Raw genomic sequence first — 23,987 nt, 5'->3', positions numbered from 1 at the left:
ATATTCATGGCACTCAACTGATAAATTGCCTCTGATTACAGAAGATCTGTTGAATTAACAAACTCAGATGTAGTATTTAAAGGAAAACCTAGTAGTTAATTTCAAATGGTCACCAGAAATACTGCCGCTCAAGCTCACAGCACAGGTGATACACATGAAAGGAACTAACTCGTGTGGAGAACACATTCTTCTGTGGTCTTGAATGGATGTCTACGATGATTTGGATAATTAAAATGATGAAATGGGCCGCCTAGCAGATCTTCATCCTGGGGATCAAAACCTTCTTCAGAATTTTGTTTTTAAGATGATCATAGGTGAGTTCAGGGAAACTTCTAAAGTTAGAATTTGTTATTTTTGTGTATCAACGGTAATAATAACAAAAGTCGCATACTTTATAAGTGAAAACCACATTTAAACAGTTTATTTGATTACTTTAGTCTACTCTGAACTGTCAAGTTCGCTGGCCCCATACAAGAAGCTTTGGGAATGTACAGAGTTGGTGTAGTTTGCTTACATTTTAACCACACCCATACCATGATTCTCAGTGATTTCCACCTATCTCTATTGTTCTCCATTTCCACACCACTCTGGCTTTCTGTGCAGTCAGGGTGGAATTATTCATTTTTTTTCTCTCTCTCTGTTGAAGTCATACCAAAGATGCAACAACGGGGAGAATTCAGTGATTCGGGGCCAAGATGTATACAAGAATGAGCTTCACAAGTTAACATAAGATTAAGGAGACTTAATGTCAATTCATACATCAATCAAATTTTCAAATACTAAATACTTCCTCGACTTTTCTTCTCACTTGATGTCCATACATCTAGTTTCATTGCATGAGAACAATGCAGTTAAAAAATTACAGTATGGCCGGGCGGTGGTGGCGCACGCCTTTAATCCCAGCACTCGGGAGGCAGAGCCAGGCGGATCTCTGTGAGTTCGAGGCCAGCCTGGGCTACCAAGTGAGTTCCAGGAAAAGGCGCAAAGCTACACAGAGAAACCCTGTCTCGAAAAAACCAAAAAAAAAAAAAAAAAAAAAAAAATTACAGTATGAATATAGTTTATTAAAACGGTGATCTGAGACATGCAGTTTTTTTTTCTCTCACTAGTGAAGGATAGAATGAATGCAAGGTTCTTTGCTGCAAGGCTTGATATATTGAAGTGCTTTGAAGGCTTAGATGGAGGAGAAGAGAAGGGTATACAATTTTTACCTCTCCACAACAGTTAGTTTGGGAGACAAAAGGTGATGTCGTCGGGGAACAAGCATGGCAGCTATTCAGGTTATAGTCTGGTCCAAAAGTGCTGTTCTGCAGCTTGCCCTCCCAGCCTGAGTTTCCCTCTGGGGGCCTGTTCAGTGCTTTCATAGGCTTTGTTGATGTAGAATCCATTTTTGCCATCGTCTGCATAATCCGTCCTGCTCGTGGGAGGCCAGGTAGAGTCTTCTGCCAGCTTTCTCTGCAAGATCCTGTACTGACTTTTTGAGTAGAATCCATATTCCTTCTTTATAAACAGCCAGAGCTCTCTATTTTGAAGGATGGCATCCTGAAAAATCGGAGGAGGGGTGACAGTAAAACCATTGTGCTTATGCGAGTGAGCCCCTCACAGCCAGACAGCACTGGAAGCCTGGCACCCTGGGCTTCCTCTCTGCTGAGCTCAATGCAGCTGCCTCTGATGCTGTCCTGTCCCCGTCCCGTCCCCCCCCCCCCCCCTCGGAGCTGAGATGTTTCCAGGCACAGACACCTGCTGACCATCAGAGGCCTTTCCTTTCTGCAGACTTCCTGGCTGGGTATTCACTGACAGTTCTTTCCCTAGGGGGCTCAAACTAACAATAACACACCACATATCAAGAAAATAAAAGAGAAGAAAGAAAAGATGGGAAGAGAGGAAGGGAGGGAAGGGGAAGAAAAACCAAGAAATGGAGTCCTACCACTTGTCACATACAAAGTGCCAAATTTTATTGACTCAATGGATTAGTCTGCAGCAATCAAATATTTTTAAAATTTATTTTTATTTATGCATATGTGTGTGCTAGGGTGGGCGTATGTGTATGTGCCTACAAGAATCTACAAAGGCCAGAAAGTGTCCGATGACCTGGAACTGGAGTTACCCAGGTGGTAAGCTGTCTGATATGGGTGCTGGGAACCAAAGTCAGGTCCTCTGCAAGAGTAGCAAGCACTCATAATTATCAAGTCTCTCTAGTCCCTCAGAATTATTTTGTTTCCCATCCTTTTGCATTCCCTTTTATTCTTTCTTTATGCAGTTTTTACAAACAGTAGAATTAATCCAATTTTGCATCGTACTTTCCTTTGTTTACACTAGATTTTCTGTCATATACAACTTCTCTGTAATTATATCTTTCAAGATATTTTATTGTAGTTAAAGCTGTAGTTGTCTTATTATCTTTAAAGACTCCAGCATTTCTTCAAATAGCAGCATAAGCACTTAAACACATCATTCGAATTATATTTTGCTGCCATAGATAACACTATCACACATCTCTTCATACAAGTTAGGATTTAAAATTTTTCTGTCTCATTTAAAAAATTTGATGTAAGGGTGGAATTCCTGGATGAAAGAGTATGAGAAATTTGCACACACACACACACACACACACACACACACACACACACACACACTCCTACTTAATTTTGTTGGTCTTTCCCCTCCAAGGACTTACTTATTTTTCGAGTCTAACTCCTTTTGAAAAGCACCATCCAAACCATCTACTGTGTGGGTGAGCCATTCAGCTCTGACTAGAAGAGACCACTCATGAGAAGGCCTCCAAGAGTCACAGTTGCTGACAAGGAAAGTGGGCTTCCTTTCCCCCCCACCCCCACCCCCATTAGAGGAGCCCTCCTGAAGATGCTGCTTCACTCTGTCTGAAAAACGTCTCCTCCTGTTTCAGAGCTGCTGGGTCACCTAGGTCTCCCTTCTAGATGATTGAGAAGAGTAGGGAGTAAACACAGCGCCCCTTGCAACAAGCGTTGGACCTGAACTGATGTTTTGCTTTCTATGGAGAAAGACACTAGGAATATTTCTCAGCAGTCTTCTAAGAATTTTAAGCCATACTCCAAAGAACTCCTCCCAACGAGATCCTGCTCAGTCTTCAAAAGGCCCTTTTGGGGAGACTGAAGAAGTTGCTGTAAACAGTGGATGTGTGTTGAGAGTGAGACCCTGAATTTACATATCTACCTTTAACAAAAAAGTCATAGGAGCCAATACTTTACCTCCACGAAGAAGATCACGCAGAACTGGACAAAGGCTGCCACCAGAATTGAAACTCTCCATGATGTGACGGTTGGGATGAACTGTTGAAAAAGAACGGCCACCATTATACATTGTATGTTTTACATTTTGAAAAAGTACACCATGCTTGTTACTACTTAGAATCTCTGTATTTGTAATAACCCTGAAGTTGGAGGGTGGGCATTGTTTTCTCTACTTTGCAGATAGGAAAGCTGAAGGCTGGCACACCTCGTCCAAGGTCTTACTCAAAGCCAGAATCTAAACTAAAATGGGCTCCTCCATGGCCAGATGATGTCTGTCAGGTTCGTCAGTAAGACGCCTTGGGCAGTGAAGTAACAGACACTTTGGAGCTCATGTGGGCTTCTTTATTTATGCGTTAAAACATGGTGGAGAGGAGATAAAATTAAATCATTCTTCTGCAATTCTTACGGTTTTCTGTGCTCCTAAAGCAAAAATTCACATGGAATTCATTGTTGTTGTTGTTGTTGTTTTTCCTCCAGCAAAATTGACTTGTAGGTAAAAAATCATAAGTCATGACAAAAGACTAAGGTTGCTTTGACTGAGTATGATGTTTTGGACAAATGTTACTGTTCCCAAACCTAGCGGCTTCATGCAAGTCTAACAACCCATACAAATACTGCAGGGTCACAGACTCACCAGGCAACATCTGTTTATTAGATATGAGAGCCACACCCACAGTGGGTCAGGAGCTATACAGCCCAGTTTCTGATGCACAGAAAGTCAGATTGAATGTGCAGGAATCTGAGGTCTAAAATCACAGAACCCTCCATCCCCACAGTGCCTAACCCAGTGGGTCTCAACCTGTGGGTCGAGACCCCCATGGGGTTGCTTACATAACAATTCATAACAGTAGTCAAATTACATTTCTGAAGCAGCAACTAAAGTAATTTTGTGGTTGAGGGGTGACTTACCACAACATGAGGAACTGTGTGAAAAAGTCACAGCATGGTTGAGAACCACTGGCCTAGCCACTCCCTTCAAAGTCTCATCCACATCCTGGGATGGGCTGTTTCAAGGCACCATTTGGTCCTTTGTTTCTCCAAGCAGAGACAGCCTCTACCTGGGCTTTGAGGCACAGCACATTAGGTGGAAGGAAGGCTTTGGAGAAGCTGGGTCATACCCTGGCCCACTCAGATCTCATTGCTGCTTCCACAGTTACGGGGAAGGCTTTTCTCCATCCCCGGCCTGGGAATGTTCTTGGTTTGGAATTCTTCACAACAGCAGACTTTCTTCACTTCCGAATTACTCAGAGCAACATCTTACTCAGCTTCTGTTCCTGAACCAAGCACATTCTGAAGCTCCGTAACTCATGGGCTATGGAAGGATTGCCCCAGTTTTCCTGTCTCTCCATTGCCTTGCTTTCCTGCCCTTGCTTAATTAATCTGTTTGAAATGTCCTTCCAAGGAACCTTCAGCGTCCCCTGTTACTTTGGCAGAAAGTACAAAGAGGGTTGGCTGCCTTGGATGGTGCCTGCCTCCGTTAGTTTCCCCTGTTCTCCACGCTCCCCAGCACAGCACCTGCCTCTGTTTTAGAGACCTTTCTACCTCTTCTGTAATGCAAGCCTTGTGATTTTCATTGCTACCATCCACATTTGTTCTGTTGCCGGAACCAAAGTTGTTCTTTGAAAACCAAAAGATCCTCAGCCCTTTCTCCTAGTGCTGAGGCAGTTCTGAACATCCAAAACAGCCTGACTTGGCAAGATCCAGCCTGTGTGTCTGGGCCCTTACCAACCCATGTTTCTTCCATGAGGCCTTCATGGCTGTCACAGCAACAGTGAGAATTCCTTCCTACCTTCTCCCAGCTCTACTTTTACATTCCATTCAAGCATGGTGACAGACAGCCAAGTTACATCTCAGTGAAGAATGCCTAGTCTTCAAAACAAAACTATAGGCTGACAGCTTTTAGAGGCCTCCCACAAGACTGGATCTAAGAACAGCTTTAATAACTTCCTGATGAATTTAATTTCAAACTAGTGTGCTCTAGATCAAACGGTGGCCACTTAGATAATACTCTCTACGGCCAATTCCTGGTATAATAAGACTGCCCCAACCCTTTTCTTTTACAGTTACATTTTAAATGTTTTTACTATGTTTTAAACAGTTAAGCTTGGAGAATTATCATGTTAGTGCATTAATTTCACTGTATTGATAAAATACCGCAAGATAAAGTTTTAAAACAAGATAGTTAAAATATTTCTTTTACATTTAGTGTGCAAGCATGCATGTGCGCTCTCTCTCTCTCTCTCTCTCTCTCTCTCTCTGTGTGTGTGTGTGTGTGTGTGTGTGTGTGTGTGTGTGTAGGGGGCATACATGGCACAAAACACATGTAGATGTCACAGGTCAACTTATGGGAGTTGGTTCTCCCCTTCTTCCATGCGAGTTCCAGGGAATGAACTCTGGTCATCAGGCTTGGTAGCAGACACATTTACTCTGTGTCATCTTTCTGGTTCCAAATAATGTTTTAGGCATGAACACTATAAACATGCCAAAATGATGACACTATTAATATCAAAATGTATGTGAAATACAAAAATGTTTTCTCTTCTAAGAAACAAAAGTTCATACTGTTTAGTGAGTCAGAGAGAATAATGATTGACTTAGAAACTGCAATGCAAGTCCAGCTTTGGCACATATTAGTCATAGCAGATGTATAATGTACAACACTTACCTCCATTACACGGTATAGATCTTGAAAATCAGAAAACAGAATGAAAATTGTGAGGCCCACAGCAGATGTCAGCAGAAGTGAAAATAAATCTGAGGAAACACCAAACACTATTTTCAGGTGCTAAGAGAATGCCTCACATAAACTTGGCACATGCCAGCAATCAGCTCATGTTGGGCAAATGGTAGCTGTATTTTCAGATGTTTTGATACATCATCATATGCTTTAAAATATGTTCTAATGTTTATAAGATAAAGGTGTTATATTAAAATCTTTCCTCATAAAGAGGGAATCAAACATGTTATAGAAACTTCCACGAAGGAATCATCTTGACTGAGTGTCCCCTGGGTGGAAACATCCTGCCATGACCAGCCTGACTGAATGGTTACCAAGAAACCCTGCTTATGCTCACACCGTCTAGGGAGACACACACGTAGGATGTACCCAGTCCCGATAGCACCTTCCTCTTCAGTTCCAAGAGAATGAGGTGCAAGAATCTGCCACTGGCACTCGGGGCTTTCCAGTGAAAGCCTTTTCCATCAGCCTTTCTGAACCCCTCTGCCCACTCACATCCTGTTTCTATCAAGAGATCCTTAAGTGCCCAGTGTAGGCAATATTCCTTCTACCATGGTACATTTCATTTCCTCCATGTAACAAGCCCAATTCACGTACCACTTTTCTTCCAACTCCCTAACCCTCCCTTACAAAGTTTATTTCATATCACACATCACATTCTGATTTGTCTGATCGCAATTGATCTCTCAACCAGGTTGTGGCCACTCAGAAGTGGGGCTGCATCTGGGGCTTTGGGACTCTGACTTGGGAAAGGTAAGTTAGAAAAATATGCAAAGCTGCTGGACTTCTCCCTTCCTGTATCGACAACTGCTTGACTTTTAGAACATATAAGCATCTCCAGTGTATTATATCAAAATCTCTGCTCTTAGCACAAACGCCTACCCACTCCTGTGTCTGCCCAAAGAACTCTGCAAATAGTGCCTTGGGAATGTTTTGGATAGGGATACAGCCTCGGGCTCTAAGCACTAGAATCCACTGAGTGTTACCATGATAGAGCTGATTCTTAAATCCTATCTAGGTTTTCTATATCTTGACCAACTAGAAACCGGAGATGAGTCCGCAGAAACCGTTTCGGGAGACACCAGGGTCGGTTTCACCTTTAAGCACCTGTACCCACCCTTAGCATTTCCCCCAAACATTCCCAGAAGAATGATCACACTTGCTTAGAAGGAGAGTGAGGAAGAGAGAAAGAGAGAGAGAAAGACAGAGACAGAGACAGAGAGAGTCTCTCAAATAGTGCCCATGATGGTGATACAAAGATCACAGGAGACAGCAACGTGGTTTTTGCATTTGTTCCACTGTCGAGTTTCCAGGACCCAGAAACTAGAAAAGGAAGGTGACATCAGCTGCTAGTCCTGCTGAAGACCCGATTCTTATTAGTGACTGGCTGAGTCTTGTATGTTCAATGTGTCCTCGGGCTAGTGATCTGCAAAGCAGGCCCTTCTCTCTTATTTCGGCTTTGGTTAAAAAAAAAAAAAATGCAATGAAGAAACAAGTGTCTGCCCTCCGTGGTTAGCCGCTGTTGATAAAGAGTGGGGCTCTATGGGGGGAAGTGATTTAAGAAGCAAATACTGCACAACCACTGTACCCTGTTTTCAAATAAAGGAAGGGTTGGTAATACTCATACTTGTTTACGGAAAAAAAAAAATAAGTGTGTACTTTTTCTGTGTCTTGTCATCATAAAGTTGAGCTCTCAAACACTGATTAGAAAAGCATGATTTTCGTTATTTCAAGATGAAATCACTTATATTATGCATCTTAGTACTTCTGAAAGCTTCTGAAGTCTAACTCAGAAGTTTATAGTCTGTAATAGTATGCATTGGGGCAGTTCGGGGTTCAAGAGAATATACTGCTCTTACAAAGGACCTAAGCTCTGTTCCCAGCATCAACACAGGGTGGCTCATTACCACCCACAAGTCCAAAGCCCTCTTCTGGACTCCATGGACACCTTCAGTCACATGTGCCCAGACCCTGCCGCACACATATACACACACTTTAAAAAAAAAAAATTGAAGATTATGTGTATTAGAATGTTTGGTTATAAAACCTTTCTCATTTGGAATTATTAGTTACATCAGTGATGTGGCACAGGAGGTGAATGTATTTGCCACTGCCCTGGTTGGGTTTATGTTAACTTGACACAAGCTAGAGTCATCTGAAAGGAAGGAAATGCAGTTGAGAAAATGCCATCGTAAGATCTGGCTGTGAGGCATTTTCTTAATTAATGATTGATGGGGGAGGTTCCAGCCCATGGTGGGTGGTGCCATCCCTGGGCTGGTGGTCCTGGGTTCATGCTGAGCAAGCCATGATAAGCAAGCCAGTAAGCAGTACCCGTCCATGGCCTCTGCATCAGCCCCCGCCTCTAGGTTCCTGCTGGGTCTGCATTCCTGTCCTGACTTCCCTCAATGTTATGCTACAATGTGGAAGTATAAGCCAAATAAACCCTTTCCTCCTCAGCTTGCTTTTGGTCATGGTGTTTCAGTGGTCCTCAACCTTCCTAACGCTGCGACCCTTTAATATGATTCCTCAGTTTATGATGACTCGCAACCATAAAATTATTTTTATTGCTACTTTATAACCGTAATTATGGTATTATTGTGAATCATAATACCAGTATCTGTGTTTTCCAATGGTTTTAGATAACCCCTGTGAAAAGATCATTCACCAACAAAGGAGGTCATGACCCACGGGTTGAGAACCACTGCATCACAGCAATAGGAACCCTAACTAGGACAGCCACCAAAGCTAAGGGCTTGAGTTCAATCCCTGGAGTCCCCTGGCTCCTTCCCACAGGTTTCTCTCCTTTGCCTCCACATGCACACAATAGCACACACATGACATCCCCCAACTGGATAGGATGATGTGTCTACCATAAGATAGCAGTTTTCCTTTAAGCTTCCAGTCCCCATTTTGTAACTAATCTAACTCTAATTCACTCTCTCTGTGTGAAAGTCCCCTGTATTGTATTCACTACTAAAGTACCAGGTAGTGAGAATATCCTACTTGTGAAATACATGTACCTTGGAAATCAGGACTATAAGAAATAACCTCAAAATATAAAGCAGAATCTTCATTTGTTGCAACAAGAGTCAAGGGTACGTTGCTTTCAAAACTGAGGGAAATGATGAGAAACTCTGACATTGACAGGAAATAAAAGATCAGAGGGAGGCACCAGCATGATCTCAAATCCTTTGAGAAGACAGCTTTGCCAAACTTGTTCAGGAACAAAGAGAATCCAGATAATACAATTAAATGAAAGTGCTTCAACAGTAACTGCATATTTAGAACTTAGAGCCAGGAGCTTCACATACACATCACCAAAACTCCAAAGCAGGCGTCGGAGGTGAGGCCATCTAGTCACAACTAGCAAAACAGACATTTGTGACTGAGTTTAACTGAAATGCACCCCTCCACCCCAGGTATACAAATAAGAAAACTCATTAAAGTCTATTATATCAAAAAGGAAACAAAATATATGTTTATGAACTATAAAAAGAAAAAAGGAAAGAAAAATCTGACACCCTCCCCCCGCCCCCGCAACAAGTAAAATTTATTGTTCTGAAAAGTGTTAAGCAAAAGAAGAAACTAGGTCTAAGTTACTGTAGGGAAAAATATAAAGAAGGAATCAATGACTAGTCTTGAATGTTTTCTTACTCTTAAAAAGATGAAGAGACATACATGGACCGTGAAGTTAACTCAAAACAAATTCAAGGAAAGAAGGGAAAACAAATCTTAATAAATGAGAAAATCAAAATCAATACAGAATTAAAAGTCTGAGAGCTATTTTGTTACTAACCATTAAAAAAAAAAGAAAAAGAAAAAGAAAGAAAAGAAAAAGTGCATTTAAGGCAAGATGAAAAAGAAAGATCAACACTCCTGTGATTTGGATCTGAAACATTCACCAAAGGCTCAGGAATCGAGGGCGTGGTCTCCAGTGCAGCACAGAGGTGGTACCTTCAAGGGGCAGGTAGATAAGGAGGGGGCTAAGCTAACCAGGAATTATCCCACTGGCAGGCTCACAGCTTAATGAGCTGTTGTGAGGTGGTAGAAAATTGAGACAGTGGGACAAAGTTAGCAGGACCGTACACTTGAAAGGTCCATGCTGTCCCTGGCTCCCCCACCCCACCCGGGCCGTTTCCTTTCTCGCCTCCCCCAACCACCATGCCTCAGCTTGCCCACTCCCTTCTGCTTCCTCCTGCTTCCTGCCCTACAGAAGATGAGCAGCTTTGCTCTACCCTGTGTTCCCTGAAGGTATCTCTTCCATACTGAAGCCCCAGACACACAGACCTGAGTAACCACAGGTGAAGTTAAAAAAAAAAAAAAATCCATTAAAATGTTTTTTTAGGTATTTTGTCACACTTAGTGAAAGCTGGTTAATACATACATACATCTCATCAAGACCATAGTAAGGGTCACAGAAAGCAATTAAAACTTTAAGAAAAATCCTACCCCAAACTGTATGATAAAGTTTGATAATATCAATGAAATGGTATTATATGAGCAAAAATATATTATTTAAAACATTATAACCCAAATCAATCCTTAAAACACCTTCTCAAAGGAAGGATTTAGAGCCAATAATTTACTGCTAGATTTTTGTAAGCTGTCAAGGAAGAAATCATTCTTGTATATTAAAATCTTTACAGAGGAAAAAAAAAGTCAAGCTTTTGTCTAAAAGCCAAACATAACAAAAATGTGCAAAAAAAAACCTTCCGAAAAATACAGCATGAAATGTAGTTCTTAAAAAAAGCTACAAAATTCAATCTAGTAAAAGTTTAATCTACTACAAGGAAGTAGGATATTTTCAAGAATATGATTTAATAACAAAATGATTAATATAACACATCTGTACACTGGATAAGAAGATACAAAAACGAGTATTCATCTTGGTAGATGGTGGTAAGACATTGTTGAAGTACGTCTCCTAACCGGATTTTAAAATCTCTCTTGATTAGAAGTATTTTCTTTACATAATGGAAGCTTTCCACGATGATTTCACCAACAGCCAAGAATATATTTATAAACAATGTAAGTGACAATAACCACAAGTGTTGCTATTAAGGTGTATATTCATCCGCTAGCCTTGATATTATCTGACATTGTGCTGAATTCTGGGTTTCATTCATTAGAAGACATAGGTAGATATTTAGTTGTTTACAAAGAAGAAGGAATAATTTTGTTTGAACTTACTAATTCGTGTTTTTCTAAAACACTTAAGACTCGAGGTAATGTAGTGGGTAGCCATTCCAGCTTTGATCTGGAAGTTCCAACCCCCATTGAGACTTCGGCAACTGTCACGCCTACAAGGCAGGGCCAAGGGAGGTGCCTGGGGACCCGAGATCTGGATCGGCGGACACTCTCTCTGTTCCGGGACCCTGGACGGTGGAGGTGGGCCAAGCAGAGCTCCAGAGAACACCGCTGGACTGCGATACACCTTCCCCAGACCCCGCGACCTACCTATCCCTTAACTTGTAAGTTACGCCATTAAATAAATCTCCTTTTAACTACGTGGAGTGGCCTTAATTATTTCACCAATAAGGTAACAACAAAGGGCAGGAAGGAGTCTGGGTGGAAAGTAAAAGTAATACTATATCCTTCCCATGTCACAGTGACACGCAGTTGTTAACACAACAGGAAGAAGCCATTCGTAACACAGACAGAGAGGCAAACAGGATTAGGTTCTTCCTTTTTTTTTTTTTTTTTTTTTTTGGTTTTTCAAGACAGGGTTTCTCTGTGTAGTTTTGGTGCCTGTCCTGGATCTCGCTCTGTAGACCAGGCTGGCCTCGAACTCACAGAGATCCTCCTGGCTCTGCCTCCCGAATGCTGGGATTAAAGGCGTGTGCCACTGCCACCTGGCCAGGATTAGGTTCTTAAAGTACAGAACCTATAGTGGAATAAACTACAGACATTAATGGATAAATAGGAAATGGGAATAAAGGTGAGGCGTGGTATGTTTTGCTTGTGAAATATCCCCCACAGGCTCACTCATCTGAACTTGGTCCCAGCTGGTGGGCACTCCTTTGGAAGGTTGTGGGACCTTAGGGAGGTGGAGCACCATTGGATGAAGCGGGTGAGTAGGAGCAGGCCTGGAGGTATCTCTATAGTGCAGGCCCACTTCCTGTCAACTTCGCTTCCTGACTGTGAACACAGCAAGACCAACCATCGCATGTTTCTGCTATTGTGCCCTCCTGGCCCTGATGACGTCTCCCTTCAAACCACACCACAAACAAGGGCCTCCTCCATCAGGCTGTTTCTTGTCGCATCCTTGGTCACAATAACAAGAAAATAACAAACAAATGTGGACTGCTCCTACGTGGGAAGATTAAATTATACAAATCCATAAATTCTTCCCAAAGTGTCAAGATCCCAAGTGAGAAATTTTGAAGCTGGACGCTTTATTTTACAATTCATTTGGAAGAAAAAAAAAAACATGAAAGTGAGATAGTGTTAAAAAAATAAAAGAAGAAAAATGAGAATATACCGCCCACAGGCTGCTTATTAAATAAACCATGAAACTATGCTTGGTAAAGTGCCATTGTGCATAGTATCAGTGAGATAGAAAAGACAGTGTGAAAGCAGAGTAACTCTGCAAAAATACGTACTATATGGAGGTAACACAAAGGTACAGTATCTAATACAAGTTACCTAGAATTAAATAATAACTTACATGAACATAGATATGATGAAGCTGGTATTATTCTTAGTGGGGGAATAAGTGAATGAAAGAAATATTAGATATTCAATAGAACAAAAATCTGCTAAATATTGATTAATTGGGTAAACTAACTTGACTCACATGGTAATCATATCATGTTGTATTAAAATTTAAAAAGCGTTTAAAATATTTTTAAAATAAATGAGTGTAATCTGCCCTGTTTTGTGATGAGAAAAACCTTTCTCTGCATAAAGGCAATGGGAAAAAATAACTACAAAGGAATAATCATCTCATACAGATAAATAAGGAAAGTAGCAGAAATCTAATATGAAAATAGATTAAAATGTACACAGATAAGCCATAGATGACATGGTTAATAATACAGCTCTGTATTTCCCTTCACTGAAGATAAAAAGCCAAATTAACACTAAATGAAATACCATGCTCTAAAAAGTCTTATCAGGTCAGCAAAAGTTTGTTTTTAGTACAGTATTTTCATATCCCTTCGCGAGAATACTGTTATAAAATGACCATCTAAAAAGCAACAATGATAACTGCTACAAATATCCTGGAAATCAATATAAATCATATCTCAAAAGCTGAAACATTTTTACCTGCTTTCACCAAATAATTGAACTGGTTTGCTTAAGGAAATCGTAGGGCCAGTTATAATGATTTATAGGAGTTTTGTTTTGTTTTTATTCTTTGTAACCCAAGCTGCTTCAAATTCACCACATAGCCCAGAATGACCTTGAATTCCCACCCTCTTTCCTCTGCCTCCTAAATACTAAGATTGTAGTCATGTGACACCACTCCTGGTTTGTGTGTACAGGGGATTAAACTTGGGGTTTGGGACATACAAGACAAGGCTTCTAGTAACTTAGCTACATTCCCACATGGTATGAGTATGCTTTGACATGGAATTTTTTACAATGTTCAGCCAGCTGTGTGGTAGACAAGATGCCCACACATCTGGATTTCCTAAGGTTCTGCTTGAGCTGGCATAATTACTAACAGTGTCTACTTCTACATCCAAAAGTGTGGAAGGACATACTCTAGCTTGTTGGTTTTCCTGCCTAGAGGTCTTGAGTGTAGCTCCAAACACCTTGGGGGTTTTGTTTTGGACTTGCCTTTATTCTGCTTAGAGAAATGTATTGAAGAAGTAAGGCTTTTTTAAAAGCATGTGCTATAAATGTGGGGACATTCTTATGTGTTGCACTAGACTTTTTACATAAAATGCTTTGTTTTAATTCTCACCATAAGACTGAAGGTCATATAACATTCCCATTCTACACATGAGAAAAACGGAGGCATAAGAGACTTAATGCAACCACTCTGGCTTTATGAAGCCACTAAGAGGTTTTGTGAGTTTCTTAAAGGCCTTCTACAGAATCTCTTTACATCTAAGCTTGTGTATCAAACGATTGTAGATGACTCATTTGACCATTTAATAATGACTGTGAATCCTCAAACGAGCAGGTTACTGCCCTCAGGCTCTCCCGTCTAAGGCCGTTTTATTTCGTTATCATGCTAGAGAGAGGCAACATCCCGTTTGCTGGTAAACTATGAGTCGAGGAAGGAAGCGGGAACAGAAAAAGGCTCAGAATGGAACCACTTACAGTTTGTGTAGATGGGTTCCCGAAATGGCTTTCCCTTAGAAAAAATGAACGCGACGGAGATGCAGTTGAAGGTGACGATGGGCCACATGGTAGTGCTCTCAAAACTTAGAACGGAAGCAGGAACCAGAGTCGCGTTTCCGGTCCAGTTTCGCTCCAAACTCATATTGGTTGAGAAGTTACTTTGGTTGGTCAGAAAGCATTCACTATGAAAGAATTGTCAGCATTTATGAAATAGTTCTATACTTTTTTAAGAATCCGTTAGTTGACAAAGTAATTTAATGATTACCAGGTGACTTCAGCTTTTTAACCTGCTCCTGCTGGTGGCTGACAGGACACAGCTTGTTCACTTCTTACAATGACAAAGCAGAAATAAAATTAAAAAGAAATCAAGGTCATCCTGTCTGTCCTCCAGAGAGAGCAGATAATCTGTCAACCATCCATAGAAATTGTTCTATGGAATTCCTGTCAATCAAATAGTAAATGTGTGTGTATGTGTTTATGTTTATGGATATGTATGTATAAGAATACACATATGAATGTATATGTATGTATTATGTATATTTGTGTATGTGTATATATGTGTGTGAGTGTGTATTCTCTTTCATTTATTGATGTAAGCCTCCTGACTTGCATCCTGAGGTGTGGCCCTACTCCACACTCTCCTCAGTAGCTAAGAGATCACAGTAAAGACCCAGCATAGCCTTCTGATTGTGAGGTATCTCCAGCTCTAGCAAACTGACAAGGTAAGCTCAGACTTCTCAGCCTGACTTAGAAGACTTGCACATTCTGCCCCCAACCTAGCTTTCTGGTCTTACCTTTTGCAAGCTCCCTACCAAGACCCCTTATTGTCCTAACACAGTATCTGCTCTTCCTGAAATACTACACATTTTTTTTTTTAGTTGGATGTGCAGTTCCCATTAATTGCAGTGTTATTTATTCTTCAACCCTCATCATATCTAACTCACTTTGGATGGGAATCAGTTCTAGTTCCTCTCCTCTGTTCTTCCTTCTTGCTGCATTTAGCTCAGTATTTTGAAATTATTTGGTTGAGATTTTTTTTAATTTTCATCCATGTATTATGAGTTGCTTTTGTGTTTTTATATTAGTTAATTTACAACATTTTTTGGCATCTAGCATAGTGGGATCATACAATATTTATTCAGCAAAATATGTCTTTAAGATTCAGGCTTTGTCAGCTCTGATTGACTTATTTGCAATGCTCTCCTTTATTACAATAATGAAACCCGAAAAATGGTTTTAATTTGCTTTCTTGTTTAGCTTGAAACTGTTAAATTACTTTTCAACTGCTTATAACTTATTTTCCAAATGTGGACTCAAATGCAAAAAATGCAAGGAGACTTCTTCTCCTCCTCTCCCTCCTCCTTCTCCTCCCTTTCTATTCTCCTCCTCCTCCTTCCCCCTCCTCCTCCTCCTCCTTTGAAATAGTGGCTGGTTAGTTTGACGTCAACTTGACACAAGCTACAGTCATTTGGAAAGAGGGAACTTCAATTGAGAACATTCTTCTATCAAGTTGACCTGTAGACAAGCCTGTAGTGCTTTTTCTTGATTGGTGATTGTTGTGGGAGGGCCCAGCTCATTGTGGTGGTGCCATCCCTGGGCAGATGGTCCTGGGTGGTATAAGACAGCAGGCTGAGCCAGCCATGAAGAGCCAGCCAGTAATCAGCATCCCTCCATAGTTTCTGCTTCAGTTCCTGCCTCCAGGTTTTGCCAGATTCTGCCAGTTCCTGCCCTGACTTCTCTCAGCAATAGAGTGTGATCTTAAAGGTATAAGCAGAAAATAAGCCCTCTCCTTCTCAAGTTTCTGTTGGTCATAGTAGTATATCACAACAACAGAAACCCTAACAAAATGAGAAAATGTCTTGCTACATAGCCGAAGTTGGTGTTGACCTCATGATCTTCCTGCCTCAGACTTCTAAGTGCTGGGAATATAGGTAAGCATCACTATGCCCAGCCATATTTAATTCTTAGTATCTTGGGGTCTTAAGATCAATACATGTGCTTTGTATATAGTAGATGTTCAGTTTGCTAAATACTGTTTGCAAAGAACCAGCATTCTTGAGATGGGTGGGTTGATAGGCGAGATGCCCTGGATTTCAGAGCTTAACACCAAAAAGTATATAATTCTGTCCAATTACATTGCAGATGAGGAAAGTGAGGGCTAGTGAGGTGCAAGTATAGAACCAGGGCCATCTTGATTTCCTGGCCATGCCTCTATGGCTCCACCCTGCTTCCTCCTATTTCCAACCACAGTCATATTTCTCTGTGTGTATTTGCTTCAAATTGGGGGAACTTCTGGTTCTGAAACTACATAGGACTGTATATTCTAAGTCACACTTGAACTGCTGACTTTGGAGTCTGAATGAAGACCTTAAATACCACTTGCTGGTTCTCCATTCATGTTTCTGTGCTCTGGGGTTCCGATGCCATTAGGTTCATGGTACATGCTTGAGTTCAAAAGGAGAATAATATTTCTTCAGGAAAAAGAAAGCTTGAGTTTACATGTTGCCTATGGCTGTTCCTGTACTATAATAGCATCATCAACTAGTTGCAATAAGACTACCCTCCTCAGAAAGCCTGAGATGTTCTTCCCTGACTCTGTGCAGGGAGTGTTTACCAACCGTCATTCTACATGAACTCCACACCCCAAGGAATGGATACATTCAGTCAACTAGCTGTTAGAGCATCTCATCAGCAACCATGGTGACAGACCTTTCCCTGCCCTCTCCACATGCCCACCCAGCATGCTACCTATTAAATGCATTCTGTTCTATCATTTATGATTTGCAGTATGCAAGTATTATTTTAGAGTCTGTGTTGACACCGGGTTAGACAATGTCACTGCGCACTGCTTATATCAGTTTCAGAACGGAAACCGAAGGGAATGAACTCACCTGTACTGATAGACCTCACAGTACCAGGGCTGCTGCTTCACAGAGAGAAATGCAGACACCAGTACAATGCAGGTGAAACAGGAATTCAGGAAGACTGAGAGTAGCAGCTGAGGAGAAAGCAGTTGTCCTGCTGGTCTGTATGGAGCCAGCTTCGGGTAGGCATGATTTATGCTCACTGGAAGACAGGTACATGTTTTTCCTTTACAATTTCGTTGTTGAGGATAAAAGATAATATGCGTAACATCTTGAGTCTCTGAGTAAGATTCAGCTTGAGAAAACACCAGTCAAAGGTTTACACCTACACCAGCCATTATGTCGTTGTATATCCATTTCTACTAATCTTGGTCTCCTCTGTGCTTTGGTTTTACTTTCAGAACTAAAATGTAATGGGCTGAAAGGTCCTGTAATTGATATATTTACCATACCGCACAGTGCCCATATTTTTTCTATGGACCCAGCAGGGATGATACATAAAACAAAATGAGCACTACCAACATCTCTCATGAAGGAGGAAGGTGGATAGTTGGAATGAGGGATTAAGTAGTCACTCATCCTAACTCATCTCTGTATGGTAATTAAAAGAAAGCATTCACTCTGCTGTTGAACCAATAGTATCCAAGTACTTCAATGTGCCAGGCACTGTGATAGATCTTAAGCTGTGCTTGGTTCTTTTCTGGATACACAGGTCAGGGGGAATTGCTACTGCACATTCCATTTGGTCTGGTAGAGGAGGTGGGCTCATAAAAATTTTGTTTTCAGATAATGGTTTTAAAATATATTGAATTTTCAAATCTGGGGTTTGTCATTTAAAGTGATTATAAATGCAAAAAAAGAACAAGTTTTTTTTTAAAAAAAAAATGACTACACCCTTTGTAGATGCTTCATGCCCTAACAAACCAATGAGCATGGCATGTGCTCTGCCTTTCAGGACAGAGCAGGAAAGAGGCATGGAGAGCTAACAATTCAGAACATCTCATTTAAAGGTTTACATAATTGGTGCTTTAATCCTTGCCTTCCAATTATTCATCTCATCCCCTTTCTCAGCTTGTTTCTTTGTAATTTTAAGAAATTAGAGCACATGTACTTTAGCTTATGGTCATGCATGTAGAGGTAGGATGGGAGGGAATTGATGTAAACTTTGGGATAATAAAACTCTAAAGTAGATTTCTGTTCACTATGTGGTCTGGGATAGCAATGCAAACTCTCTGGTACTTCATGTAAAGTAAGAGTATGACATAATGTTTAAGTGCTTCTCAAAGGCCCTTCCAACTAATTTATTCTAAAGCTCTATGACTACCTGAGGCATTACTGTTTCATTTCAATGTGTTTTCCCAGCAGAATGTTAGAGGTTATGGCGTATGCAGGGTCACTTTACTCTGCCTTCCAAGTTTTAAGTCCAGTGGATACACAGAGACTGGTATTTTTATTACCAAAGAATATGATGGGCACAAAGATACTAATTTAGAGTACAGTTTGATCCTATATCCATTTAGCAAAATACTGGTAGTAAGTTTATCCTGAGGCCTGTGAGTTCCCCAACCATGAGTTCTTAGCCATATTTATAGTATCACGCACACTATATTTCTTCCCGTGGATTGGTCCTTAGTTACAAGCAGAAAGTGGATGGTTACCGCTAAAACATGTGTGCCCCTACTGCACTCATGGAGGAATCTTGAAGTTCCGGTCATTATTGTAGTTCACAGTGTTCACAACTGACTAAGATCTGCTGATGGCTTTTCTCTCAGCAGCCTACACGGCACTTTCCAGCACTAGGAAAGCTGTCTAGCAAGGAGGAAGATTCTTTGTCTGTATCAATTTGACTTTCCTATGTCCTATGACCAAAATGTGTCATGTCTTCAGCAACAGGGTCTTACCATCAAGTTGTGATGGGAAACCAGAGCAATGTCAATAGTTTATATTGTTTTGGAGGGTGTCTCTTGGATACTCATAATGAACAAACTGAGAAGTATCCCATACCTAACACTGTGCTTTTCATTTGGTAACCTATGACTTCTAGGAATACTATCTCTTATGTAAGGTAACTCTAATACTTCTATATGAATATGTAAATATATATTTTATAAATATATATGACGCTTATAAAATAGTGGGTTTGGATATGACTTTTTCAAACATCTTTAGTGCTAATTATCCCTTCTCCTACCCCTAACCTCTGCCCTAACTTCCCATTCAACCTACACCTTCCCTTTTCGCCAGTCCTCATAAGAGAAATTTGTACAGTGGATGATGGTTAGCACAGAAACTCACAATTGATCAAAGTGCAGAGAATAAGTGGCGTGTTCAACCACAAACGGGACATCTATCTTCTGCCACCCACAGGGTTCACGGACTATCACCAAAGAGGGTGGTTGAAAGATTCTAAGAACCAGATGTCTGGGAGGACCAGACTGAAGCAATGTCATTTGGACATGACAGGACCACTGTATCCATGAATTTATAGCAGCTCTGCTATATAAATAATATATAATGACATAAGATCAAGCAAGACAACATCATAGCATGGAGAGAGAGAAGCCATGAGCTCACATCCCTAGTCAAGGAGTTACTGACAGTTTGCTATGGCTTCTGATGAAGAGTCAGTTCTCTTTAAGGGTGTGGCCCATGGCAGGTTGGCCATGCTCCAGTGGGCGGCCCCACACCCATGAGCATGTGGGCAGCACAAATTGGACATGACAGTTTCTTTTTAAAGAGGAGATGAGCTTAGGAGGTGGAGGATGGGGCTGGAAGGGGTCGGGTAGGGAGGAAATGTAATAAAAAGACATTGTTTGAAACTGTCAAAGAATGAACTAAAAAGGTTGTTTTTAGAAAGAATAGGATAGGCTTTTGTCCCTAGTTTCTAAGATACATCCTTTGAGTCCTTGACAGTTGCTAGGTGAGAGGAACATCTTTCTTTTTCACAATGGGCCCTGACAGTTTATGCTAAGATGACTGATGCTAGGGTCTGGGAGATAGCTCAGTAGTTAAAGAATGCTTATTGTTTTGCAGAGGACCTGGGTTCAGTTCCCAGAGTAGTTCTCAACTGTCTATAACTCCAGGTTCCAGGGGGTCTGCTTCTCTTCAGGCCTTTGTGGGTTCTAGGTACACACGTGGTGTATATACACACAGACAGACAAACACTCATACACACACACACACAGTAAGTCTGAAAGTAGCTTTTAAAAGATGACTGTGGTTTTGAAGAGAATTGGTGCTAACGATGTCATGTAGAAATGCAGCTGGCCACCACCTTATAGACCACCAGGAAAACTGGAGCTTTAGGCTATATATCTGCCTGACCTAGAAGTGGCAGGGGTGGTAGGGGTAGCAAAACTGGCCACAACCCTGTAGACCATCTGTAAAACTGGGCCTTCAGGCTACATATCTGCCTGATGTGGAAGAGGGGAAGAGCTGGAGATTAAGTTCAGCCTCATGGCAAATGATTCAATCAGTTGTGTTTAGATAATGAAACCTCAATACAAACCCTGGACCTGGAAACTTATTTGAGCTCTGGTTGAGCTCTCAGTATTCTGTACATTATCACACATGTGTGTGCCAGAAGGGTAAAGCATCCTGATTCCACAATGGAAGGACAGCAGAAGTAACCTTTAGGATCCTTCCAAGAGTTTGTCCCACATGTCTCTCCCTTTGACTAATTCTAACTTGTATCATTTTTCTATAAATAAAACTATGATAATAAATACTACACTTGTGTGGGTTCTGTGAATCAGTGAATTGTTGAATATAGGATGGAGGGTAGAGGAGCCTCTAACTTGTAGATAGCTAGTCAAAACACAGTTGGTTTAAGAATACCAAAAGTGTTCCCTGGTGTCTGAAGTGAAGCCATTCTTGTGGCTGTGTCCTCAAACTGTGATATTTGGTCTACCTGTGTAGTTGGTGTCAGAAGTCACTATTGGAGCACACTAAGAAGTAGACTGTGGTCATACAATGTGGATGGTCATACAAGTGCATATACCATGTGGAAGGTGGTCAGTGCTGAAGAACTGCAGTGAACTTGCATCTAAGTCACAGGAGGCAGAGGCTGTAGAGTTTAAAATGCCTCCTACATGTCACCATCCAAGATGCAGCTATGAAGTTCATGAGGAGGCTGTGGGCACTCGGCACAGGTGCCACCACAGCTCTGGGGGATGTCACCCTACGCCACTGATACACTCCCACACATGCTCATTACAGTTTTTGTCCCTCTTCAACACAAGAACCATGGGAGATTGGGGAATTGGTTTGACAGAGGTGGCATTTATTTGGGGCTCGCTGGCATGATTTTGATCATGGCGATGTTGGCAATAGTTTCAAACAATCTTGCATGGCTCACCATGTCAGACTCTGCTGAATATACCGTCTAGCCCTTCACTGTGGCCCTAGAATGAGAAAGTTGGAGTTGACCTGAGCTCAACTTGATGGAAATAAACTATTTACAGTGTAAAGCATAGTGGCGCAGCTGAGAAATCTAGATCTGCTGAATGACAGTCAACATCTACACCCATGCACTGGGAGAGTAATTGCTTGATGACATAAGCCACTGAATTTGGGGTGAGTTGTGATGCAGTGATATTGTGGAACTAGCTGGTTGATATTTTTACACTGGGGTATTTTAACTTTTTCTATATCAGAGACTCCTAATATTTCTAACAAGAAATCTATATTGCTGGTTATTAGAAGAAAATGATTACTGGTTTGGGACATCCATTAAACTCCATAGATGGTGCTGAGTGTTTTTGTAAGTACTATCTTTCTTTCCTGAAAAACCAATGCAAAACAGGTAAGTTTTGCAGATGAATAAACATGTTGAAGTAGACTCTCTTTTTTAAGGACACAGTGAGTAGCACAGCAATGATATGAACAAAGGGGGGTCTGATCCTAAAGCCTGTGGTCTCTGTCTGCAGCTTTCGCAATAGAATGGATTTCTCAAGTTTAAAAGGACACAGTGGGACTCCTGAACCAGCTTGGAGAGCAGTATTGTTTATAACCAGGCAGGAAAATTCCAATTATCCAGATTTTCTTAAAATGAAGATGACGACATTTGTTATTAGATTGCATGCAGAAGAATACAAACTTATGAGATGCTATATTTTATTTAAAATTAATCACCCCTTTTCTCAGTTCTCACAGTGTATCATTTATATTGATGGCCTCCTGCAGGATGTCGTACATTAAACCATATTGTTCACACATGCAACCCTGCAGACTGTGAACTCTCTGAGAAAGAAACCCTGCCTTGTTCCACTTTTTATCTCTCACTAAACCTCACACTGGGCCTGCTACAGGGGAGTAATTGCCATTTCAAATTATAGTCTTTAATTGTTTAAAATAATTTGATGCACTTATATTAGAAATTATAAATCATGGAAGCCAAATTTCAAGGTGGCCATAAATTCACCAAATCTATAAGCAAAGCTCTGAGTGTGCCTCATGAGATTCCCTGGATGCATATCTTCCATGAGAGTCTCCAAAGGATCACAGGCAGAAAAGGTTACTGCCATTTGGTGAGGTTTATGTAAAAGATGCATGTGTGTAATGGAGGGATGTCTGCTCACACCTAATTGTCTCCAAGTGGCCTCCTCCTATCTACTGAAATATTTAGTCTTAATGGAGCTGGCTGGACTATCTTAAAGCCGTGTTACATCAATATGTTTTCTATTTAAAAGACTTGCTGAAGGGCCAGTGAAAGTTTGATATCATTAGCTATGGGGAGACAAGCGAACAGGCATAAATGATGGTACTTCAACTGTAGCATCACCTCTTGGGACATTTGCCACGGGTGAGTAGAGGCCCACAGATTAAAAGTGTAAGAGCTGGACTCAAGAAGAGAGAGGGGCTGGCTGCTTGAGAACAAAGAAATCTCATGTTTGACCCTTCAGTGTGCAAGAAATATATTTTTGATCACCTCCTTCCTATATTTTCTTGATGTAGTCTGAATGGATCTTGTTGAAGACAGCAAACATGTCGCTAGCACAAACTCCCACCCAGATTAGGGTCAAGCTGGACTTCACGGTGTGCAGTTTCTTAACTGACTTCCCTCCTGGTATCATTTTTTTTTTTTTACTTTTTTAAAAAAAATATATCATGTCTTATATTATTAGCTGCATGTGTCCCAATCTCTGTGATCTTTGGCAAGTTATTTAAGAAACAGTAATTTCCTTGAGTGGAATGCCATTGTCAGGTTCTGCACTTCAGCTAAAATGATGCTTATGGAGGGCCTATCACAGTACAGGGAACAGCAGACTCACAATATGCTGAATGATCTCACAATGAACCCTTCTCTTCCATCTTTTGGGAAGATTCGCCATCTTGGTGAGCACTTGAGAAGAATCAAAATGTGTTGAACAAGGTTGGTTTCTTCAGAAACTCAAAACCATGGGCAACAGTTCTAATCTTGCTTCAGAATTGGATGGAGTTATTCTGGGCTTTCCCACATGCACCTGCATGATATCAGTTATGGAGTTGACTGACATAGAGGTGGGGCTACCACACCCCTTTCCGTGGTACAACCCTGCTGACTCTCATCTCTGTTGTTTGCCCTGTGGAACTCAGTGTCTCCTCTGAGCACTGGCTCAGCTGGAGATGGAGATGACTCTATCCAGGGCCATAGCTACCTCTAGAAGAGTTTCTCAGAAGGGTGACAGGTCAGAAGCTGTCCTATTAGGATGGTAGCACTTTATCCAACAATCAACAATCAGGCAGCACATTCAATCAGTGGGCTGAACTCTGAGGAAGCCTGGGACGGTGAGGCTAAAAGTGAGAAGCAGCTCCCTTTGTTTGTTCATCCCCCTTTGCTTT

The 23,987-nt window shown here is 41.1% G+C and overlaps 1 protein-coding gene across 1 annotated transcript in view; it reads right to left on the bottom strand.

Annotated features, from left to right (window-relative positions):
• Positions 1-1,090: 1,090 nt before the first annotated feature.
• Atp13a5 (ATPase 13A5) overlaps positions 1,091-23,987 on the bottom strand; it is a 123,994-nt gene continuing 101,097 nt past the window's right edge. Inside the window, exons 26-30 of the mRNA XM_059277338.1 lie at positions 17,193-17,367; positions 14,281-14,483; positions 5,935-6,023; positions 3,228-3,308; positions 1,091-1,542 (exon numbers count right to left, since the gene is read on the bottom strand). Of these exons, the coding sequence (XP_059133321.1) occupies positions 1,282-1,542; positions 3,228-3,308; positions 5,935-6,023; positions 14,281-14,483; positions 17,193-17,367 (809 nt within the window). The 3' untranslated portion in view covers positions 1,091-1,281. The remainder of the gene's footprint in view (positions 1,543-3,227; positions 3,309-5,934; positions 6,024-14,280; positions 14,484-17,192; positions 17,368-23,987) is intronic.

Source organism: Peromyscus eremicus, chromosome 12 (genome assembly GCF_949786415.1).
Source record: "Peromyscus eremicus chromosome 12, PerEre_H2_v1, whole genome shotgun sequence".
Taxonomy (NCBI): domain Eukaryota; kingdom Metazoa; phylum Chordata; class Mammalia; order Rodentia; family Cricetidae; genus Peromyscus; species Peromyscus eremicus.
The sequence above is the reverse complement of the archived record's forward strand: the minus strand, read 5'-3'. Positions and strand labels throughout refer to the sequence as shown.